Source organism: Serinus canaria, chromosome 1, assembly GCF_022539315.1.
Source record: "Serinus canaria isolate serCan28SL12 chromosome 1, serCan2020, whole genome shotgun sequence".
NCBI lineage: Eukaryota > Metazoa > Chordata > Aves > Passeriformes > Fringillidae > Serinus > Serinus canaria.
Genome location: NC_066313.1, coordinates 49,062,568 through 49,080,838, shown reverse-complemented (window position 1 = coordinate 49,080,838; position 18,271 = coordinate 49,062,568). Strand labels below are relative to the sequence as shown.

Here is an 18,271-nt window from a genome sequence, read left to right as displayed (position 1 = left end):
CAGTGCAGATAAAGTAAGGCACTTCAGTGTTGAATTTTTCCTGTGGCTTCAGCAGTGTTTTTTGAGGGATATCTGTTGATATACTATATGCCCAGTAAACAAGCTTTTGTCACAGAAAGAAAAGGAAAGCCATAAGCAAAGGCATGTCACATTTCTTTGTTCCATGAAGAATAATGCTGTGGCCATAATAAAAATAGCACAGGTGGTTGCAGTTGTAATTAGTTGTGCCATCTTAAACATTTCCAGTTAAAAGTAGTGATATTTGTGATATTTTGGTCACTGCAGCTAGCATGGTACATCTGCAGAGGTGTAGGGAAAGGGTGCTGAACACAAGGGCAAACTAATGAACATTTGTATTGGTATTGGAAAATCTTGGCTGAAGAATATAGAGCAAACAATGATAATTAAAATCTCTGGGAGTGAAACAGAGTATGTGTCAAGATATGCAAGACATGTCAAAGAGAACATGTGCCAGGGGTATATTTTAGCTAATGACAAAATTCTTATTTCAACTCAGTCTTTCAGGTATTGTAAAACAGTTTCTGATAATCCAGTTTTAATTTCAGAAATTAATATTTTACCCATGCAAGTTTATTCACATTAACTCAGTCAGAAGTATTTCAGATTCATTTAGACAAGCAGGTTTTTAAGAAGTCTTCTAGTTTTTTCTGCCTTAAAATGCAGAGCTCAAAAATAATTAGATCTTGTACCTCATGAGAAAGGCTCTTGCAGTGATGAAAAATGTTTTTTCAGTCCTTTTTTTTTCCACTGCTGTGGGCTGGAATCTTTCATGATAGCAGATTTCTGATGTAAAGCAATATTTAACATAATGCTGTTTTTGTAGACAAAATATTAATGTTGAGGTTTGTGTGAGATGAATCTGCCAAAAAGGTTAGAACTTGGAGAAGGTGGGGAGATAAAATCTGCTCATACACAGTTAAAATACAGCAAAATCTTGTATTAATGTTTGTATTGAGTAAGAAAGCCTGTAACCAGTCCAGAGATATTGCTTCTAATCAGGGTATTTTCACCAAAACTGAAAACCTAAAATTTGTATCTGAGTAAGATTCATCCTTTCTAACTTACAGGTTCCTAAGATAGGCCATAGAAATGAACACTGAACAATGTTCCATTGACTGTAGAAGTACTGTGGGGTGAATAGTTCAAAATTCATCATATTTTTAGCTAGCATTAGATGAGTTCTATCCTCCCAACAGTGTCCTTAAGACAGGAACATTTTTGGAGAAAGAATAGTAAATACTTGAAGCAGCATTTTGTAAATCTGTTTACCTCTTCTGGTAAATATTTAGTCTTTGGTGAATTTAGAAACATTTGAATTCATAATCTGAAGATTGTATATTAGAGCAGAATGAGATATTAGTGATAATATCATAATATTATGTAGTGATAATAATATTAGTAGTGATAGTACATTACTTATTTCTGTCTAAATGAGGTATTTTTGGAGTAGTGCATACATCTGAAAACATTCTTAGCTTGGCTGATTTGTGTTCCTAAGACCTTCCAAGATTCTCTATTTTCTTGATGTGTAATAAGGCATAGATGGCTTTAATAGTTTGTATTTTTTTGTATATACTTACCCCAGTTTCAGGATTGGAGAATGATTTTTCACATGAAAGAAAATCTAGCTGTTTCTGTATTTTATATCCCAATCAAAGTATATTTCTTTGCAGAAAAAAAATAAAAAAAGGAGATTTAAGTAATTGCTTCCACAAGTATTTGGCACACAGTAAAACAGAATTCCTAATCTTTATCATGTGTGGAAGACCAATTACTGGTAAGAAGTTGAATCAGAAGATCCAATGTTTCAAAACCCCATGGGTTTACAGTGACATAGAGCTTAGTGCATGGGATCAAACCTAAGGATTCTTTTTTCTGTGCATACATCGCTGTCCACCCGCATCTGCAATGTGTTGGGGAGCACATTGAACAGGAAGACATGCAGGAAAAAAATTGAAGCAGGCACAACCATGACGATAGAAGCTTGGAAATTACTTAAGCCTCTGTGAAACACTCTCTATCCCTTTCATTTTTGGAAACTGCATGATAGTTACCCTTTTGAACATGTTGTAATTGCAAGTCATAGCTGCCAGTGATTGATCAGTTGGGTAGGGTGAATTGCAGTGTGTATCAATGCCACTAGACAAGAGGCTCTTGCTGAAGAGAGTGAAACTTAGTTCTGCAAACAGAAGATTACTGGCATTAATTGAAGGCATGAATACAGCTGAAAAGTAAAATCTTATTAGCTGCATTAAGAATTAGCAGCATGGGACAAATTACCATTAGCGTTAAAAACTAAAATTGGTACTGCATTTGGGGTAATGATCCACTGATCGGCCTGAGGACTTTGCTGGTGATGCTAATGTCTTTAAGCAGTGGTAAAAGGCAGCAGCCTGGGGCTTACAGTAAAATGGCTTACCAACAACCACAGACATCCCTGATCCTCCCCCCTTGCTTATCTGCAGGATACAGCTGTTGCTGAAACCAAGTTAAATGTTCTCATCTTAGAGAAACAGATTGGCAGGGTTACTGAAAATATAAAATCTATTCCCTACACACAGACCTCAAAGAAAAACAAAACACAGCAGAGAGTGATATTTTTGCCCAGAAAGAACTCATGAAGGCCATACAGTCAACTTCTGAGTTGCTGACAAGTAAGCCTTTTTGATCTCCTGGTAATTTAAATAACTTTTCACAGTCTTCTCTAGAAGCACATTAAGCTTTTTCATTTTATGACACATTTATTGCAGATTAGTTACTCTCTGCTGCATTTTTGCCATTGTAAAATCTAATGAGCGTAGAAGCTAATGTAACATTTTGGAAATGAAACATCATGGGGCTGGAGACTGCAGGCGTTGTGATTTCGTGTGTTAGCATCCTTTATTTACCTCATGCTTACCTCATTTTATCCATTTGGCAACAGGAAGAGTCAAGAGCTCACAAGTATGTATGTTGGGCTTCCTCCCTGATTCTGACAGCTCCTACTGCTGATTGACACCACTGTACATCTCTGTAACTCAATTTTTCTTATCTTGTCCCTACACTCTTAATTATGTCAGATTGTAGCCTTGGGGTACTTTCTTTTTTTTTCCTCAGCCCTATTGTTAATGTCCAATAAAGGGCTCAGAACTCTGTGGTAGTATTCCATACAATGAAGGGACTGCAGTGTTACATTTTTAGCCTTGCTGCTGTTAGTCTGTACTTCTCTTTCCTACTTTATAGCTTTGCATGTAGTTATACAATAGAACATCTTATTGCAAGATGTTTTCACTGGAAAAGCATTCTTATTTATATAATATTTTGAGTTGGAAAACAATAAAGTCTGTAAAGTTCAAACTGTAAAATTGACCTTCATTTTTCTTGCCTTACCATGGGTGTCATCATTTTGTTCCTTTAATCTCAGTCAGTCAATGGTGAGAGGACGGACTGGGGTTTCATGAAACATTTCTTTCCTTACTGAACATAATATAGAAACACTTGGTGTTTCTTCTTGGCTGGGAATGCCATGCCCACACGAGTGAGAAAGGCAGTTGTCTCTACTGTCAGGAGTTCAGATCTATTTCTGATACAGTTTTGGCATCAAAAGAAAATTTGGGGGAAAATGCTCTTGTTTCATTACTTGCAAAGGACCCGTTGTATAGTAATCCAAATACTGTTAATGAAGAGAAGGTATGTATTAATTTGCTCACCAGTTTAGATTCTGTGTAGAAAACACAGTTTCAATAAAACATGCATTTTTGTTTTGTTTTCTCTATACACACAGAGCTCTCCTACAGCAACAGGCAAATTATGGTCACGTCTTAGAGGAATAGCAGTGGTTGTGTGGTTACTTGAGTGGGATCTTTGCCTGCAGTTAAATTTTACTTTACAAACTAAATGTGACAACAGAATTGCATGCATAAACTGTTCCTGGGAGCTGAGACCTATTTAAAACAAGCAGCCTGGTTACACTCTGCCCATGACTGGAAATCCTTTTAGACTTTGGAATTAGTCTTGACCTAGTCTTTAAAAGCATGAGTTTATTGCACACACTGCTGTGTGCGGCCCCCAAGGCTTTCCTACATGGCTCTCCACAGGCCATACCACAGCCCTTGTGCTGTAAGAATAAACTTGTAAACCCATAGGAGAGATGGCACTTGACAAGTTTACCTTAAAGAGAATATATGCTCATTTGAACTGTGACCTTTTAAAATTTCACAACCTGTGAATTATTTTTGAGAGGAAAAAGAAAATTGTGCCAAAGAAGTTGATAATTGAGCTCAAAAGGGTTTATAGGAATTGATAAATAGGAAAAAAGATAGTATTTCTGTAACCTAGATTAAATAGGACTCAGTAGAGATGGGGAACTGACTCTGCCTAGCATGTGATGCCGCATCTGGAATACTGTGTCTAGCTTAAAGCTCTCCAGTTCAAAGGAGATATCATTAAACTGGAGGCAGTTAGAGATGGACCATCACTGGGGTAGCTGGAGCTCTTGCTGCATGAGAAGAGGCTGGTGGAGATGGGGGTTTTCAGTTTGAAAAAGGAAATTGCTTCAGGGGTACCTGCCAATAGCCTCCAATGTCAGTGGGACAGCTTCTCTTCTCCATCAAGGTGGTGGAGTCAGGCTCTTCACAGTGATGCTTGGTAAGAGGGTGAATGGTGATAGATATGAATCAAAACAAAAATTTTAGACTGGATATAAAGAAAAATGTCGGAGATGATGGCCTCACTGAAGTCCTGGTAGATAATATCCACTGCTATCCCTGCATCTATCTGGCAAGCTGGACATTCATTGCAGAGGTATTCGTTGAGCATTGGCTTCCTCTTGGTGAATCCATGATGATTGCTTTTGATGATTTTCTTATCCTTAATGTGCCTTGAAATAATTTTCATTATTCATTTATCTGTCTCTTTCCCGGAGACTGATGTGAGGCTGATTTGTCCGTAGTTCCCTGGGTATTCTTGAAGATAGGAGTGAGATTTACTGGGTCTTCAAATGGCTATCCCAATCATCACTATCATTCAAAGACTATTGAGTGACTTCACAAGGACATCATCCAACTCCATCAGCACCTGCAGGGTGCAACCTGTCAGGTCCCATGGACCTACATGTGCCAGTTTTGCTTAAGTATTCTCTAATCTGATTTTCTGCCACCCAGGATAGGTTTTCCTTTCTCCAGACTTTCACCCTGCTTCTAGGACCTGGGGTTCCTGAGGGTTTGGCTTGATAGCGAAGACAGGCAAAGGCATTCAATACTTCAGCTTTTTCCACATCCTGTGTCATTGGTGCCCTGAGTCATGCACTGGGGCCCTATTTCATGGCTGTGCATTTTCTGTAGTCTTCCTTTTGTTCCCTCTGTGTGTAAAGAAGCACTTTTTATTGCTCTTGATGTCTTTCATCCCGTTCAATTCTAATTGGACTTCAACTTTCCTAACTGTGTCTGCATCCTGAGACTTCGACTATATACCTCCCAGGTTACCTGTCCCTGCTTCCACCTATTTTATGCTTCTTTTTTTATGTTTTAATTGGTCAGCAGCAACATGTTCATCCATGCAGACCTCCTGGCATTTTTGAACATCTTCCTGCTTGTTGAGATGGACTGTTGTGGAACTTGAAGGTGATCCTTTAATATTCCTCAGCTTTCTTGGGTACCTCTTCTCTCCAGGGCCTTATCCAAGGGGACTCTTCCAAGAAGATTCGTGAAGAGTCCTAAGTCTGCTTATCTGAAGTACAGAACTGTGATCTTGCATTTTGCCCTCCAATCCCTTCACAATACTGAACTCTCTTATCATGGTCACTGCAGCCAAAGCAGCCTTCTGCCTGCACAGTCACAGAGTCTTCCCTTTTTTTGTGAGAGTGAGCAGAGCATTTCTTCTTATTGTTTTTTTCTGTCACTTGGAACTGGAAGTTGACACTGATGTTCTCCAAGATCCTCTTGCACTGTGTATACCCCAAGTGGGTTGAAGTGTCCCCCAAGTCATCCAGGACTATCAATGTAAAGCTACTTCAAGCTTTGAGCAGGAAACTGGACTAGGAATTTCTCATGTCTAAACTGGATTATCCTATGATCCTCTAATGCTTGTACATTTCTTGTATTATCATATGGTCATTTGTGTTTCTCTGCTGTGGACAGAGATGGTTTATCTGCAAGAGTTGATTTCCTCTTAGTGCAGCATGCCATTTGTGTGGGGTTACTCACAGTTCAGGGTCTCTAAGTGCCACTCGGGATGATTTGCTGATGAACTGTGTTTGCGTGGCCACGTTTTGGAGGTGGGAGGGGCTACAGTTAGATATGGTGGTAATGCCTGTGTGATAACATGTTTAAGACTGGGTGTTTTTAAGGTATTGAGAGAACCTGAATGAGTATTAATACTTGTAGTAAAATAAGAGTTAGGCTTTAGCCTGAATTGCGGGAGAGGTATGTAGATAATTGTTTTCTTTACATGCTGGAAAGAAGAAAGGTTTTTACATATTGCATAAAGTAGCTGTTTTCTTCAGAAATAAGAGCTCTTAAGTTCTTCAACAAAGCAAATTATATATTCTAATGGGTTTCAATTGGTTGGAGTGTTCTGCTTTAGTCTTGTTGTTTGTTGACTTTGGAATATGCAGTTCCCCTTCCTGACTGTTTCCTGCGAATGAGGTCCACACTGGGATTACATCACAGTTTTAACAGGCTGTTAGGTGATTCAAAATTTTACTTTTTTGTTTACAGGCAGATAAAGAACCTGTTTACATTTGCATTGTATATAGTTTTTGGAGCAGCTAATTATGCCAATAAATCAGTGTAAGATTCCTGCTGTAGTTACCTAGTGGTACCTAATTGAAAGCTTTCATCTGATTCCACCTGTTTTCAGTAGATAATTTCCTCACAGAGTAAATGTTTTTCTCCATTTCTGCTATTTGGTATAAAACAAGAGAAGTCATCAAGGAATCACAAAAAATTGTCAACAGAAAGAAATTAGCTACTATTGGGCATTAGGAATGTGGGAAGTTTGGTAAGAAAGGCTTCTTTGGGAAGACCAAGGCATTTCTCTGGTCCTCTCAGCTCTCACCTGTGCTGGATGTTTCACTCAGTAATGCATCAGTTCTTGCTTCTATTTCCTTGAACAGCTTGATGAAAGACGAACAGTTAGGGCAGCCAAGAGAAATAAATTTCATTACATCATTCTCGGGTGTATATGTTTAAGTTAATTAGTTATGCTCAATTTTATTTCTTTGTTCTCTAATCTGTCTAAACTATGTTACAGGCTCCATTGATCTGTGAAGACTAAATAATGTGCAGGCTTGTACACAGTATTTTCTGACTGGGAAGAAAAAGCTCTTGTTTATTTCTCTTAACCTTTGTTGAGGAACCTTAACCATGGGAATAAAATAGGAAACAGGTCTGGTACAGAACTAAATGTTTACTGATGTATTTTTAAACAAGTGAAGTGTACTGACATTGTCAGGTGAAGACAGTGTAAACACTGCTGCAGTTTTAATTGTGTATTGACTAAGAAGTGGATCTTTTTTTCCTGACTGTGTAATATGTCTGATGATTAATCTAGTATCCATTAGGAGTGCAAGACAGCAGTGCTATGCACAATAAGTTCTTTCATCCCCAGGCCAAGAACCATTTTGCAGTCGTAATGCAAGGATGCCTACAGATCTGTGTGGGTGTGCATAAACTCTAACCTGAACATCTTGTAGTGTTCTGGAGTGGGAGGGTAATTTCGCCTCTTCATCGATTTTACTGATGTCTCTTATGAGCGAGTAGCTCTGTTTCCCTCACCTGTGATGAATTGTGTGTGCTACTCAATGTGGGCTATTGCTCACCAGAGGATTAAGCAGGAGCAACAAACCTGGTTTATTTTCTTCAAACCTTCCATCAGTGGAAGACAATTGCGTCATCGTGTTCAATTGCAACATTTTATAGAGAAAAGATTTCCGGTTTTTCTAGAGGAGACTGCCCCGGCTGACAAAAATGCTTACATTGCGTCTGGATTGTTTACAAAATATTGCTACATTGCTTGCACTGAAATCTCCAAAAGCAAAGAAATTTTATGAGTAGTCTCAGCACTGTCAAATTAAGCTGTCCTAAGTACCTGCAGTAACCATGGAATTTAAAAGTCTGGATTACTGCAGCAGTTCTTTGTCTGGGATGTGGTACGTACTGTACTTGGATTTTAATGGAGCCATTTGTACAGGTTTTATACTTTCTCATAAAACTCCTCAAGGTGAATGAAAACAAGCGTGGGCTAAATGTTTTCACTTCTCAATGCTCTTTCTGTTACAGAATCTTGCTGGCTTTCTTAATTGCTAACTTGTGCTGTTTCTTTGTCTTCTAGAATGTCGGGTGGTGAAATCTACTTCCTATACTAAAATAGCTTCGAGTTCACGTAGGAGCACCACCAAGAGCCCAGGCCCATCCCGGCGCAGCAAGTCTCCTGCTTCTACTAGCTCAGGTAAAGCAAGCAAACACTCTTCCTTAACAACAGCAACCATTCTGTTCCAATAGACTGGGCAATGCACTTAAAATTCTACGTTCCTCTGGAAAAAAATTGTATGTATAAAATAGTTGATACTAAGAATTTGTGTGTTTTCTAAGTGACATCTGAGGTCAGGTGTCTTCCCAATACAAAATAAAGCTTCAGCATTTTATAAATCATACTCTGGCATTACAGTGGTTCAGTTCACTTTATTTTTTCATGCATGTTTTTGCTTCCAACACTGAGGAAAAAAAAGTATGGTAGTCTTTGTACTAGGAACTGAATGAGAACAATCCAGAAAGTAGCCCAAGTTACGCAGCATAAGATCTGTGTTGCTGAAAGGGTAACTTCACAATCTTTTTTTATTTTGTTTCTGAGGGAGGGAGGAAAGGATTGATTAAAGATCATGAGAATATTGAGAAAACGAGGGCGGGGCAGAGAAAGAATGCAATTACAGATGTGAATGTGAGGTGAAAAGATAGCTGAGTAAGAAATGTCAGAATTGACCTAACAAACCAGCGAGATACAGGCCAGAGAAGACACAGCAAAAAGCTTTAGAAAGTTCTGTCTGAAGGGCCTTTGCAGTAGCTCCCACTAGGTAGCTGATAAGTAGTTCACCCCTGCAGTTTTTCCCAAGCAGAAAAAAAAACAAAACAAAAAAGTGCATGAGATTGCCAGTATGGTGGCTGAAGGTACGAATAATCCGTGGTGTGAGCCATTTGACTAGACCCATCCAAGCATTTGCAGGATTGCTTGTGAATGCAGGTTTTGCAAGAGGCAAATATTAGTCTGGAAGCCACCTCCCCTTCTGCCTCAGTCTTCTGCCAGGAGGAAAGCAAATGGCATCCTGAAACCTGCATCCAGCACCAGAAGGTCTCTGTGGGGAGGTGGTGATCAGAATGGCCGGTATCAAAGAGGGTAGAGATAGACCAACTGGAACTTTTTTTTTTTCTTTCACAAAAAGACAAAGATGAGAAAAAAAGATCTTGCTCTGGGAAGGAGGAAAGTGGGAGAGACACGATGAGAGATGGAGGTAGCAGGGCTGAGAGGCAACTTGCCTCCTACGCATCCTAGAGAACAGCTGAGATACACAAACCTCAATAGAGGTAATGGGATAAAATATCAGTTGTGAGGAACAAGTCCAGAGCAGCTCTTTCATAAATATGTTATGTTACTTTCTTTGTAGCTAGGTGGAACAGAGTTAAATTTAACTTTGGCAAAGGAAGGTCCTGTTTGGTGCGTGAATGTTACAGACTGGGGGGTTTTTTCCTAATGAATTTGTGAGTACAAGTAATGAACATTGACCTGTGTATGCTCATTTCTATGTGAAATAAATGTCCTGTGAATAATACAGAAACTATAGGATTTCTATGGGACTAGCAACATTTTTTCTGTGTTTAATATCTGATGCCATGTTAGTTTTGGTCCTGAAAGAAATAGTATTGTTTTTACTTAAAGGTGCTGGGGAAGTGTAGGTAAGGAAGTCTTAGCTTCTTGCAGTCTACTTCTGTAAATGTCTGAGCAGACTATATTACATACTTCAAAAAATCAGGAGATTATTTTACAGCCTATGGAAAAATGGGAATGTTTTTACTATACAACAACAATAATTAACATATCATTACGTTTATAGCAAGAGATGAAACAGTGTAGTTAAAATATTAAAAATGCAAACCATTTTGGATGGTGCTGTGCTGATGACAGGTGTAACCATCTTAGACATTTCTTGGATGAAAATACATTTATAGGAAGTAGACACATGTTAGTTTGTCACCAGCAGTAATTTCTTCAGGGTTCGGGTCTAGGACCAGTTTTATTCAATGTTTTTATTAGTGTTCTGGATAGAGGAGGTGAATGCACCAGTGAAAATTTTGAGGATAATAAAAAACTGGGAGGGGCTGATGACTCTCTGAAGGAACAAGATGCTTTGCAAAGGGATCTAGGTACATTGGAGCATTGGGCAATGATTTATGGGATGGAGTTTAAGAAGAAAAAATACCAAATTCTGCACCTGGGATGTAGTAATGCCAGGCACGAGTGTAAATTGGGAGAGGAGTGGCTGGAGAGCAGCGGTGCAGACAGGGATCTGGGAATGCTGATTGGCAGCTGGCTCATTACAAGCCAGCTGTGTGCCCTGGTAACCAGGAGAACAAATTGACACATCCTAGGGTGTGTCTAACACAGCACCACCAGCCAGGTGAAAGAGATGATTGTCAGGATGTGTTCAGTGTTGGTGTGGCCTCACCTTGAGCACTGTGTACAGTTCTGGGCACCACAGTGTACAAATGATGGGAATGTACTCACATGTGTCCAGAAGTGGGCAACAAAACTGAGGAAAGGGCTGGAAGGTATGTCCTGTAGGGAGCAGCTAAGGACTTTGGGCTTGTCTTGTTGTGAGAAAAGGAAGGGCTGAGGAATTACCTGATTGCTCTCTATGGCTTCCTGAGGAAGAGGTGTGGAGATGAAGGTGCTGAGCTCTTCTTTCTGGTAGCCAGTGACAAGGCACATTGGAATGGTTCAAAGCTGCAGGGAAGTAAGGAAGGTTTAGACTGGACATTGGGAAGCATTTCTTTTTGAGAGCTTTATCAAGCATTGGAACAGTCTGCCCGGGGAAGTAGTTGAGTCAGCATCCATATTTAAAGATGTATAGACATGGCACTGAGGGACATGGTTTAGTGGTAGACTTGGCAGTGCTGGATTAACAGTTGGATTTAATGATCCTAAAGGTCTTCTCTGGTCTAAACAACTCAATGATTCTATGGCTAGGAAGTATTCCTTTACCAAGAAATACTGTGTGGTTGCTTGGATGACAGGTACTCACCAAAGCTACTCTGTTGTGAAGCTCCACTTCCCAGCTGAACATGCTAAAGTTTTGATCAGCCCTGAGTTGGTCAGGAGGTTGGACTCGATGGTTGTTGTAGGAACCTTCCATATTTTATTCTATTGTGTTCTGTCCTATTCTATTCTAAATTTGTTAAGCTTAAAAAGGATAAACAATTAAAAGTGTTTCTCTAGAATTTATTTTTAGTGGGGGAAATGGCTCTGATTTGGCTGTATCTTTGCTGTTTGCTTTTTGCAAGTAGGTCAAATTTTGTGAATGTTACAATAAGCCTTTTTCTAACCTTACATACATGAGTGCTTAGATCAGTATTCCTTTCATACAAGGAAACAATATTGTACTAAGCACTTGCTATCAAGAATTGTTTTTAAATCACATAAAGCTAAAACCAGTCAATGATTTTTTAAAAGATGCAAACAATATGTAAAGATTTCACTTTTCTGCCACCCAGTAAGCATAAAAATTCTGCTTGTTGCTTGGGATTCTGTGAACCTGTGACAGAAGCAGAAGAGAGAAATTGCTAGCACACATATGAGCAGATAATTTTTTCCATAGGGTCTACATTAAACATCTCAGTACTAGAGAAGCTCCTGAATGACTTGTGCATAGCTGGAAGTTATGCTTTTGATGTCATGTTGTTACTGCTAAGTGCATGTACATGTATTTTTATTGTATGTTTTTAAACTGCTCTCAGTTAAACCTAACTGCTTTTAGGGATTTTTCTTTCATTAGCAATAAACAGGAAAAATAAGAAAAATAGTAGATTCTTTGATCAAAGACAATACGTACAAATTACAAAAAGTTAAAGGTGTATCATTTTCTGAAGGGTTTTGTCTAAGAACAAAGTTGGAAGAAGTAGGGATAAAGGGAAACAGAAAGCACACATGGTAGTGTACCCTTGACAAAAAGCTGAGAGAAGTGAATGGAAAAGAGCTTGTTGCTAATTAGAAAGAATTTGATTCCTTTTGTTTCATTTTGATTCTTGCTGCACTTTTAGAAGTCGGCACATTCTAATTGCACAAAAGGACCATATTTCTGCTTCAGACTTAAATTAATGTTCATATCAAGAAAATACACATGGGTAATTACATGGGCCAAAAATGAAAGTTCCATAGACAAAGACTATGTTAAAAAAACCACTCAAATCTCAAAGTTGGGTATTAAAACTGGGAAAATTGTCTAATGAAGAGGTACCCTTGAGTTAACCTTTATTCTCTTGTGTAGGCATCTGTAGTATGGTACAGTCTTTAATGCAGGTATTCAACAGCATAGCTGATTTGGATTCATCATTTTTGGAGTTAATGAAGGCAAAGCCTTGGGCCATTTTCCCATTGTTAGAGAAATAAATGTATAAACAAGGCTAAGAAAATAGCCAATGTAGACAATCTATTCTGGTTTAAGCCCTTAAATGCCATCCTCAACAACTGTTTCCCTTCTTTGACACAGAATTTCAGGTGGTCAATGAATTAAGTTGAACTTTGGCTTGCACTAACTATTTATAAATTGGATGAAGTCCATGAGTTCCTTTTTCTAAGCAAATGGTAGATTGGGGTGATAAACTTTCCCAAATTCATCCCAATAGCTTCTGAAATTGCTTACAGAAATCAAAGGGCTTATGTGGAGGGATTGGTCATTTGTTGTTTTTCTGTGTCTTGTTTTTGCGTCCATAAGTCTGGAGCAACAATATTTTACCAAAACTGGTGCCTTGAAGTTAAACTCAGTAATGTTAAGTTATTTTTGAGGAAATTCTGCTTGAAGGCCCTTGCTTTCCATTTCAATCTCACCTTGTTGTAGTGACCCCTGACCCTGTGAGGAGCAGGCAAAAGACCCTAAATGTCCCCTCTCCCTTGGGAGCCACCAGCCACTGTCCTGGAGAACCATTTCCCTTATTGTCTCATCTGCTACTTGGGAAAAAGGACTCTTAATGACAATTCCAAAGCTCTTAGATGACTTTCACTCTTTGTAGGTGGTTTTTTCCCTCCTTGGCAAGCCTGAAAGTTCTATACAGAACCTCCCATAACAGCACTTTCAGGCTTTGCAGATATATGGCCATGGGAATAACATCATGGGAACTATAGGATGTAAAATACCAACCCACAGGCTCTAGAACACACTGCTGTGGAAGCACAGGGCTAAGTGGGGAATCTGTGAGTGGAAATCAGGCTGCAGGGTTGCAGGAAAAGACCCTTAAGGAAACCAGAGGCTACAAAAGTGATCAGGGCCACAAAGGTTCAAATCTGTGCTCTGGTTAGCTGAGGGCACAGTAAAATGCATCCATCTGTGAGAAACACACACTCCCTGTTGTTTCTTGAGTTATGTAATCTACAGTGAGCAAAAGGACTGCATCTGCCTTTACAGCAGTTTTTGGCATATTTGTAAGGCATGCGTGCTTTAACATAGGTGGTGTTCACCTTTTTTCTATCCTTGTTTTTTCACTTCATTTTTTTTCATAACACAGCATATGTTTAATGTACTTATATTTTCCTGATAGCCTCCCTGGCTCCTGAGAACAGATGCATCCTATTTTTATATAAAAACACAGAATAATGTTTTCTTCCAAGAGTACAAGTAAGCTCGGAAGATCTGTGTAAGGGCTGACTTCTCTGCTATTATGTTTTCTTCAGTTTGTTATTTACATCTGACAGTGTTTCAAAACAGTACCACCAGATAGAAATCTTACTGCAGGAGGATTGCTTTCTGGCTTTTTACAAACCCATTTGAGGTATTGTCTGCTTCTAAAGGCTTTCAGTCTAAATAGAGAAGAGAAGCATGGAACAAGGCAAAGAAGAGAAGCAGAGAAAAGATAGTGTGACCTCCTGGGCAGGTAGAAGGCTGATGTCTGATTACAAGTGCAATAGATAATCCTACCTCTATTTAATTTTTCTGATGCCTTCTTAAAGCCTGTAAACCACTTTGATGTGTTTTTGTTGGCATCAAATAATATTTGGGAAAGGGCATAATAAAAAAGACATTTAATTTTGGTGAGACTGGGTATCAGCCCATTGCTGGTGACTGAAAATTATGAATGTCTGATGGCTATTCAGTAGCTGGTGGCTTCTGTCCAGCTGCCATTTAACACTATTGGTGGCAGCTTCAGTGTGGGTGAAGAGCTAATAGATTCAAAGAAAGCAGCAACACTTATGTCTTCAAAGTGGTTATTTTTGATCAAATCAAGGGCAGCATGAGATGACTGGAATTACTGTACCCTTGGTCCATTAAATTAAGGAAAGATGCTGTGTTTGAGTGAACTCTGGTTTACCTTCTGAAATTCCAACTCTAATTTTCAGGACTTACTCTCAACAAAAGTAACTACTTTTTTTTTTTTTTTTTCAGTTTGAGCATCTTCTTCAAAATTGTTTCCTTCTCACTTTTCTTCCCTTCCTGTTTCCCTCAAGTTATCACTCAGAATATGTCAGATGCTTGAAATCTCATTTGCAATATGAATTCAGGTGTAAAAGTTTGGTTTTAAAAAGAGTTATTTAGGAGTTTGGGTTATTCAGTATGACAGGTGACTCTTTCAAGAATACCTGGGTTGATATGTACCTATTCCAAATGACAAAGGGAACATAGTGGAGAATGGATAGAGTAGGTCATGTTACCAAAGACTATGTGAGGGTTCTTTCTTAAATTGTACCTGGGTAGAGAAATTATTAAACTGCATGTTAAATTAAAGCCTGATCAAAACTGTAGATGTTCCCTAAAGAGAAAAGTGGATATGGGAACAAGGATCTTACGGAAGTGTTCCCTAGGTCAGATGTTTGTGCTTTTCTCTGCTAGTTAAAAAAAAAGAAAAAAAAATAATTAGAGGTGTTCCTCTGCAATAGGGTATGTTTTCATTTAGTCTGATAGTTCAACCCTAGGCTGTTATCCAGAAACAGGCCTCCTTCAACCATCTGACTCCAAAAAGGTCTTTTTATCTCAAAGGAAAAAGCAAAAAGCGTGACGTGTCATATTGTCTTTATTGACACTGTTACAGGTACTCAGCTGACTGATTTTATAATAAATATGTGAAGCAAAATTTTCCTGAAGCCAAGAGCACACACCCATGGGAGTGATGGAGTCATCCTGTGGACCCAGGGATTTCCAGATGATTTTTGCTTTGATCTTGGCTTCTTTTTAATTTTTTATTTATGATGTTTGTCTTTGATACTAATCAGTGAAAAATTAATTTCCATAATTTTATACCCAGTAACAAAAACAAGAGTTGGTAAGAGAAGTAGATTTGGTTATGCTGAGAAGTTTAACCCTCTTAAAGGATGAAAAGTTAAATGCTAAATGAAGAAACATGCTCAGAAATTGTACTCTGTTCAGACAGACTGATTTGAGAGTCCTAGTCTTTCTAGGTGACTCCAAGAGGCACTTAGCTTCTGAGACTAGAGGAAAAAACAAATACTGGTGGATTCCAGGGAACTGCATTTTCCAGGCAGTCTCCTCTCTTCTGAAATATAGGATATGCCTTCAGTATCTGTGTGTCTGCAGCACTTCTCTGCTTGCTAGTGCAGGCATAGGTGACTTTGGGTTGAGGTGGAAGAGCCTGTGGGGGGTTTACAGTCCCTGCTGAATTCTGCACAGCTTGGGCTAGACTGTGTGGCTACCATGGGTACCAGTGGCTAACAAGGACTCATATATTGGTGCCTGCTGGGATGGGGAATGAAAGCCTGACCTGTAGGTGATCCTTTCTGCTGACATTTCTGATCTATTGATCTGTTGATCAGGTGAAAGCTCTGTTTGGGTCTGCCAGGCCTTGTCTTCAGTGGCAAAGGGATGTCCTACTTTTATCTGCTTAACTTCTTGACATAAACTCTACAAAAGATCAAAAATAAAAAGGACAGTTTAGCACCAGTTAAAATGAATGCAGTACTGGTATCTGGGCTTTTTTTCTCAACCAGCTGCATGCTAAGGTAGAACCTCTAAAGCCTTGTCTTCACTGAGGAGTCATACTGAGGGCTCTTGCCTAATGTGGTGCTCTATACACAGTCTGTCTTTTGGTGTTAATACAAAAATAAACAAAAGTAAAATACAAAAGTAGAATGAAAAAAAGGGCAAGATATGCTTTATTTCCTAACTATCTTGTAACTACATGATCTTACCAATATAATAATTTTGTTTTGGAAAGGACAGTGAAAAAATGCAGAAGTAATTGCAGCAAGGTCAAATATTATCTCCTAACAGTTGCTGAATATGATCTAGACATGTTGTGACTTGTGTAAATAATTTTTAGCTGAACTTTTTTATTCATAAGTAGTGGCTGCAAAAAAAACCTGCACTGTTCTTTTCCCTTAGTGTCCTCTTTCTTCACACACACTTTTGTGTTTGGCAGACCGCTTTTTTAAACGTACTGAGTTATCTCTATGTGTTTTATAGAGCACAATATGCTTGCACATCCAAAGGCAACTCTATAGGAGACTGATTTTAATGCACTGCAGTGGTACTGGTGGCTTCTCAGACTAGCACTCGATGCTTTAATTAATTTTTTCTTGCTTTTTGTTTCTATTACTTGATGAAAATATGCCCTATTAAAGTTTGTTTTTTGGAATGCCATCAAAGTACTTTTTACTTGCAGCAATTTCAGTAGTTTATGATCATAGTATTATTCATAAATATTATTATACCTATTATTTATAGTATTGTATGAAAACCTATTTTGTATTTATCTCAGTAGATGCTGGTATCCAGCTTTAGTGTTCTATTTTATGGGTTTTTCCATCCTCATGTGTGTGCCAGGTGCTGGAAGAGCAAGTACAAAGGCAGGTCCTTGCTCTGTTGCACATCCTCAGCAAGAGAGGACAGTGAGGAAAGGAGTTCACAGCCAAGCAGTTGCATACATCTGCTCTGAGTAGCCACAATAATTTTGGTATTGTTACAGTTTTTTAATACATATTTCACTGGTGAAATTTTGAACTGATAAATCTTTTTCTTAAGCTTTTTCTTAAGGTGGTGGGAGGGCGCTGTGTGTTAAGCTGAAGTCTGTGACCCTTGCCATTTTATGAATAAAAGTGACAAGAAGCCTCTTGCCTCACTCAATAAAATGATCAATCACAACAGTGATTTTCCAATTTCGTATGTCTTTATCTACATCACGGTTCCTCTAGGAACATGTGCTGTAGCAGTCAGTGAGAAATGCAGTGCAGATACTGGATAGAAATGCAGTTTCCAACAAAAATGCATTCCACCTAGAAATGGATTTTAGGGCAATTCAGTAGTCAGGAATGCAGTATTATTATTATATCTTATAGCTTTTATTCACATATTTGTTGACATGTTTTCTGGTAATGAGCATCTTATGTAAGAATGATGTAATGATTGTAAATGGAGTTCAGGAAGGGGGTCAGAATCACTGCAGTCTCTTCCTGCTACACAGCACCTAATATCACCTCTATTTTCAAATTCAGTCTAATGACTCACAAGCACAGGAAGCCATAAACAAAAAGCTATAAAAGGAGGGGCCCTAGAATGTACTGGGAAAATATCAGAAAATACCATTTCTGTCCTGTTGCAATGTCTCTCTTAAGGGTCATATTAATAACATCAGTACTAAGAATAACGTAATAACAATAATAGCAATATATATCTCCAGGTATGGAGAGCATCCAGAAGGATTCATCTTGTGTAGCTTTGGAAGTTTACACTGCAATGGATGCTCCTAGTAGATTGTTCATCAGGTCAGGTTTGGGTGATTGCTTCAGGATGATATAACTTTTGTTGTGACAGCAACTTGGTTAAAATAAAGTCTAGAAAACTACTTCAGATGTAGAAGCCAATACAACAGGTATGTAAAGATTCGTAAAAGGAATCTCATCTCCAGAGCTAACTGACATCTCTGGAGTTTCATAATCAATTCTCTATAGGGAGTCCTTGTGACCTCTCAAAAATCCTGGTACGTTTTATGTGCAGGCACCGTTGTTTTTTTGATATGGGAAAGGAGGTGAAAACCCTTAAATCTGCTGAGGGCCTCAGTTC

General features: G+C 38.7%; 1 protein-coding gene across 2 annotated transcripts in view; it reads left to right on the top strand.

Annotated features, from left to right (window-relative positions):
* Positions 1 to 18,271, top strand: part of DCLK1 (doublecortin like kinase 1) — a 226,023-nt gene that overhangs the window by 145,253 nt on the left and 62,499 nt on the right. For both annotated transcript variants that reach the window (XM_050978589.1, XM_050978584.1), the window contains exon 5: positions 8,332 to 8,448. In XM_050978589.1, coding sequence (XP_050834546.1) covers positions 8,332 to 8,448 — 117 coding nt within the window. The remainder of the gene's footprint in view (positions 1 to 8,331; positions 8,449 to 18,271) is intronic.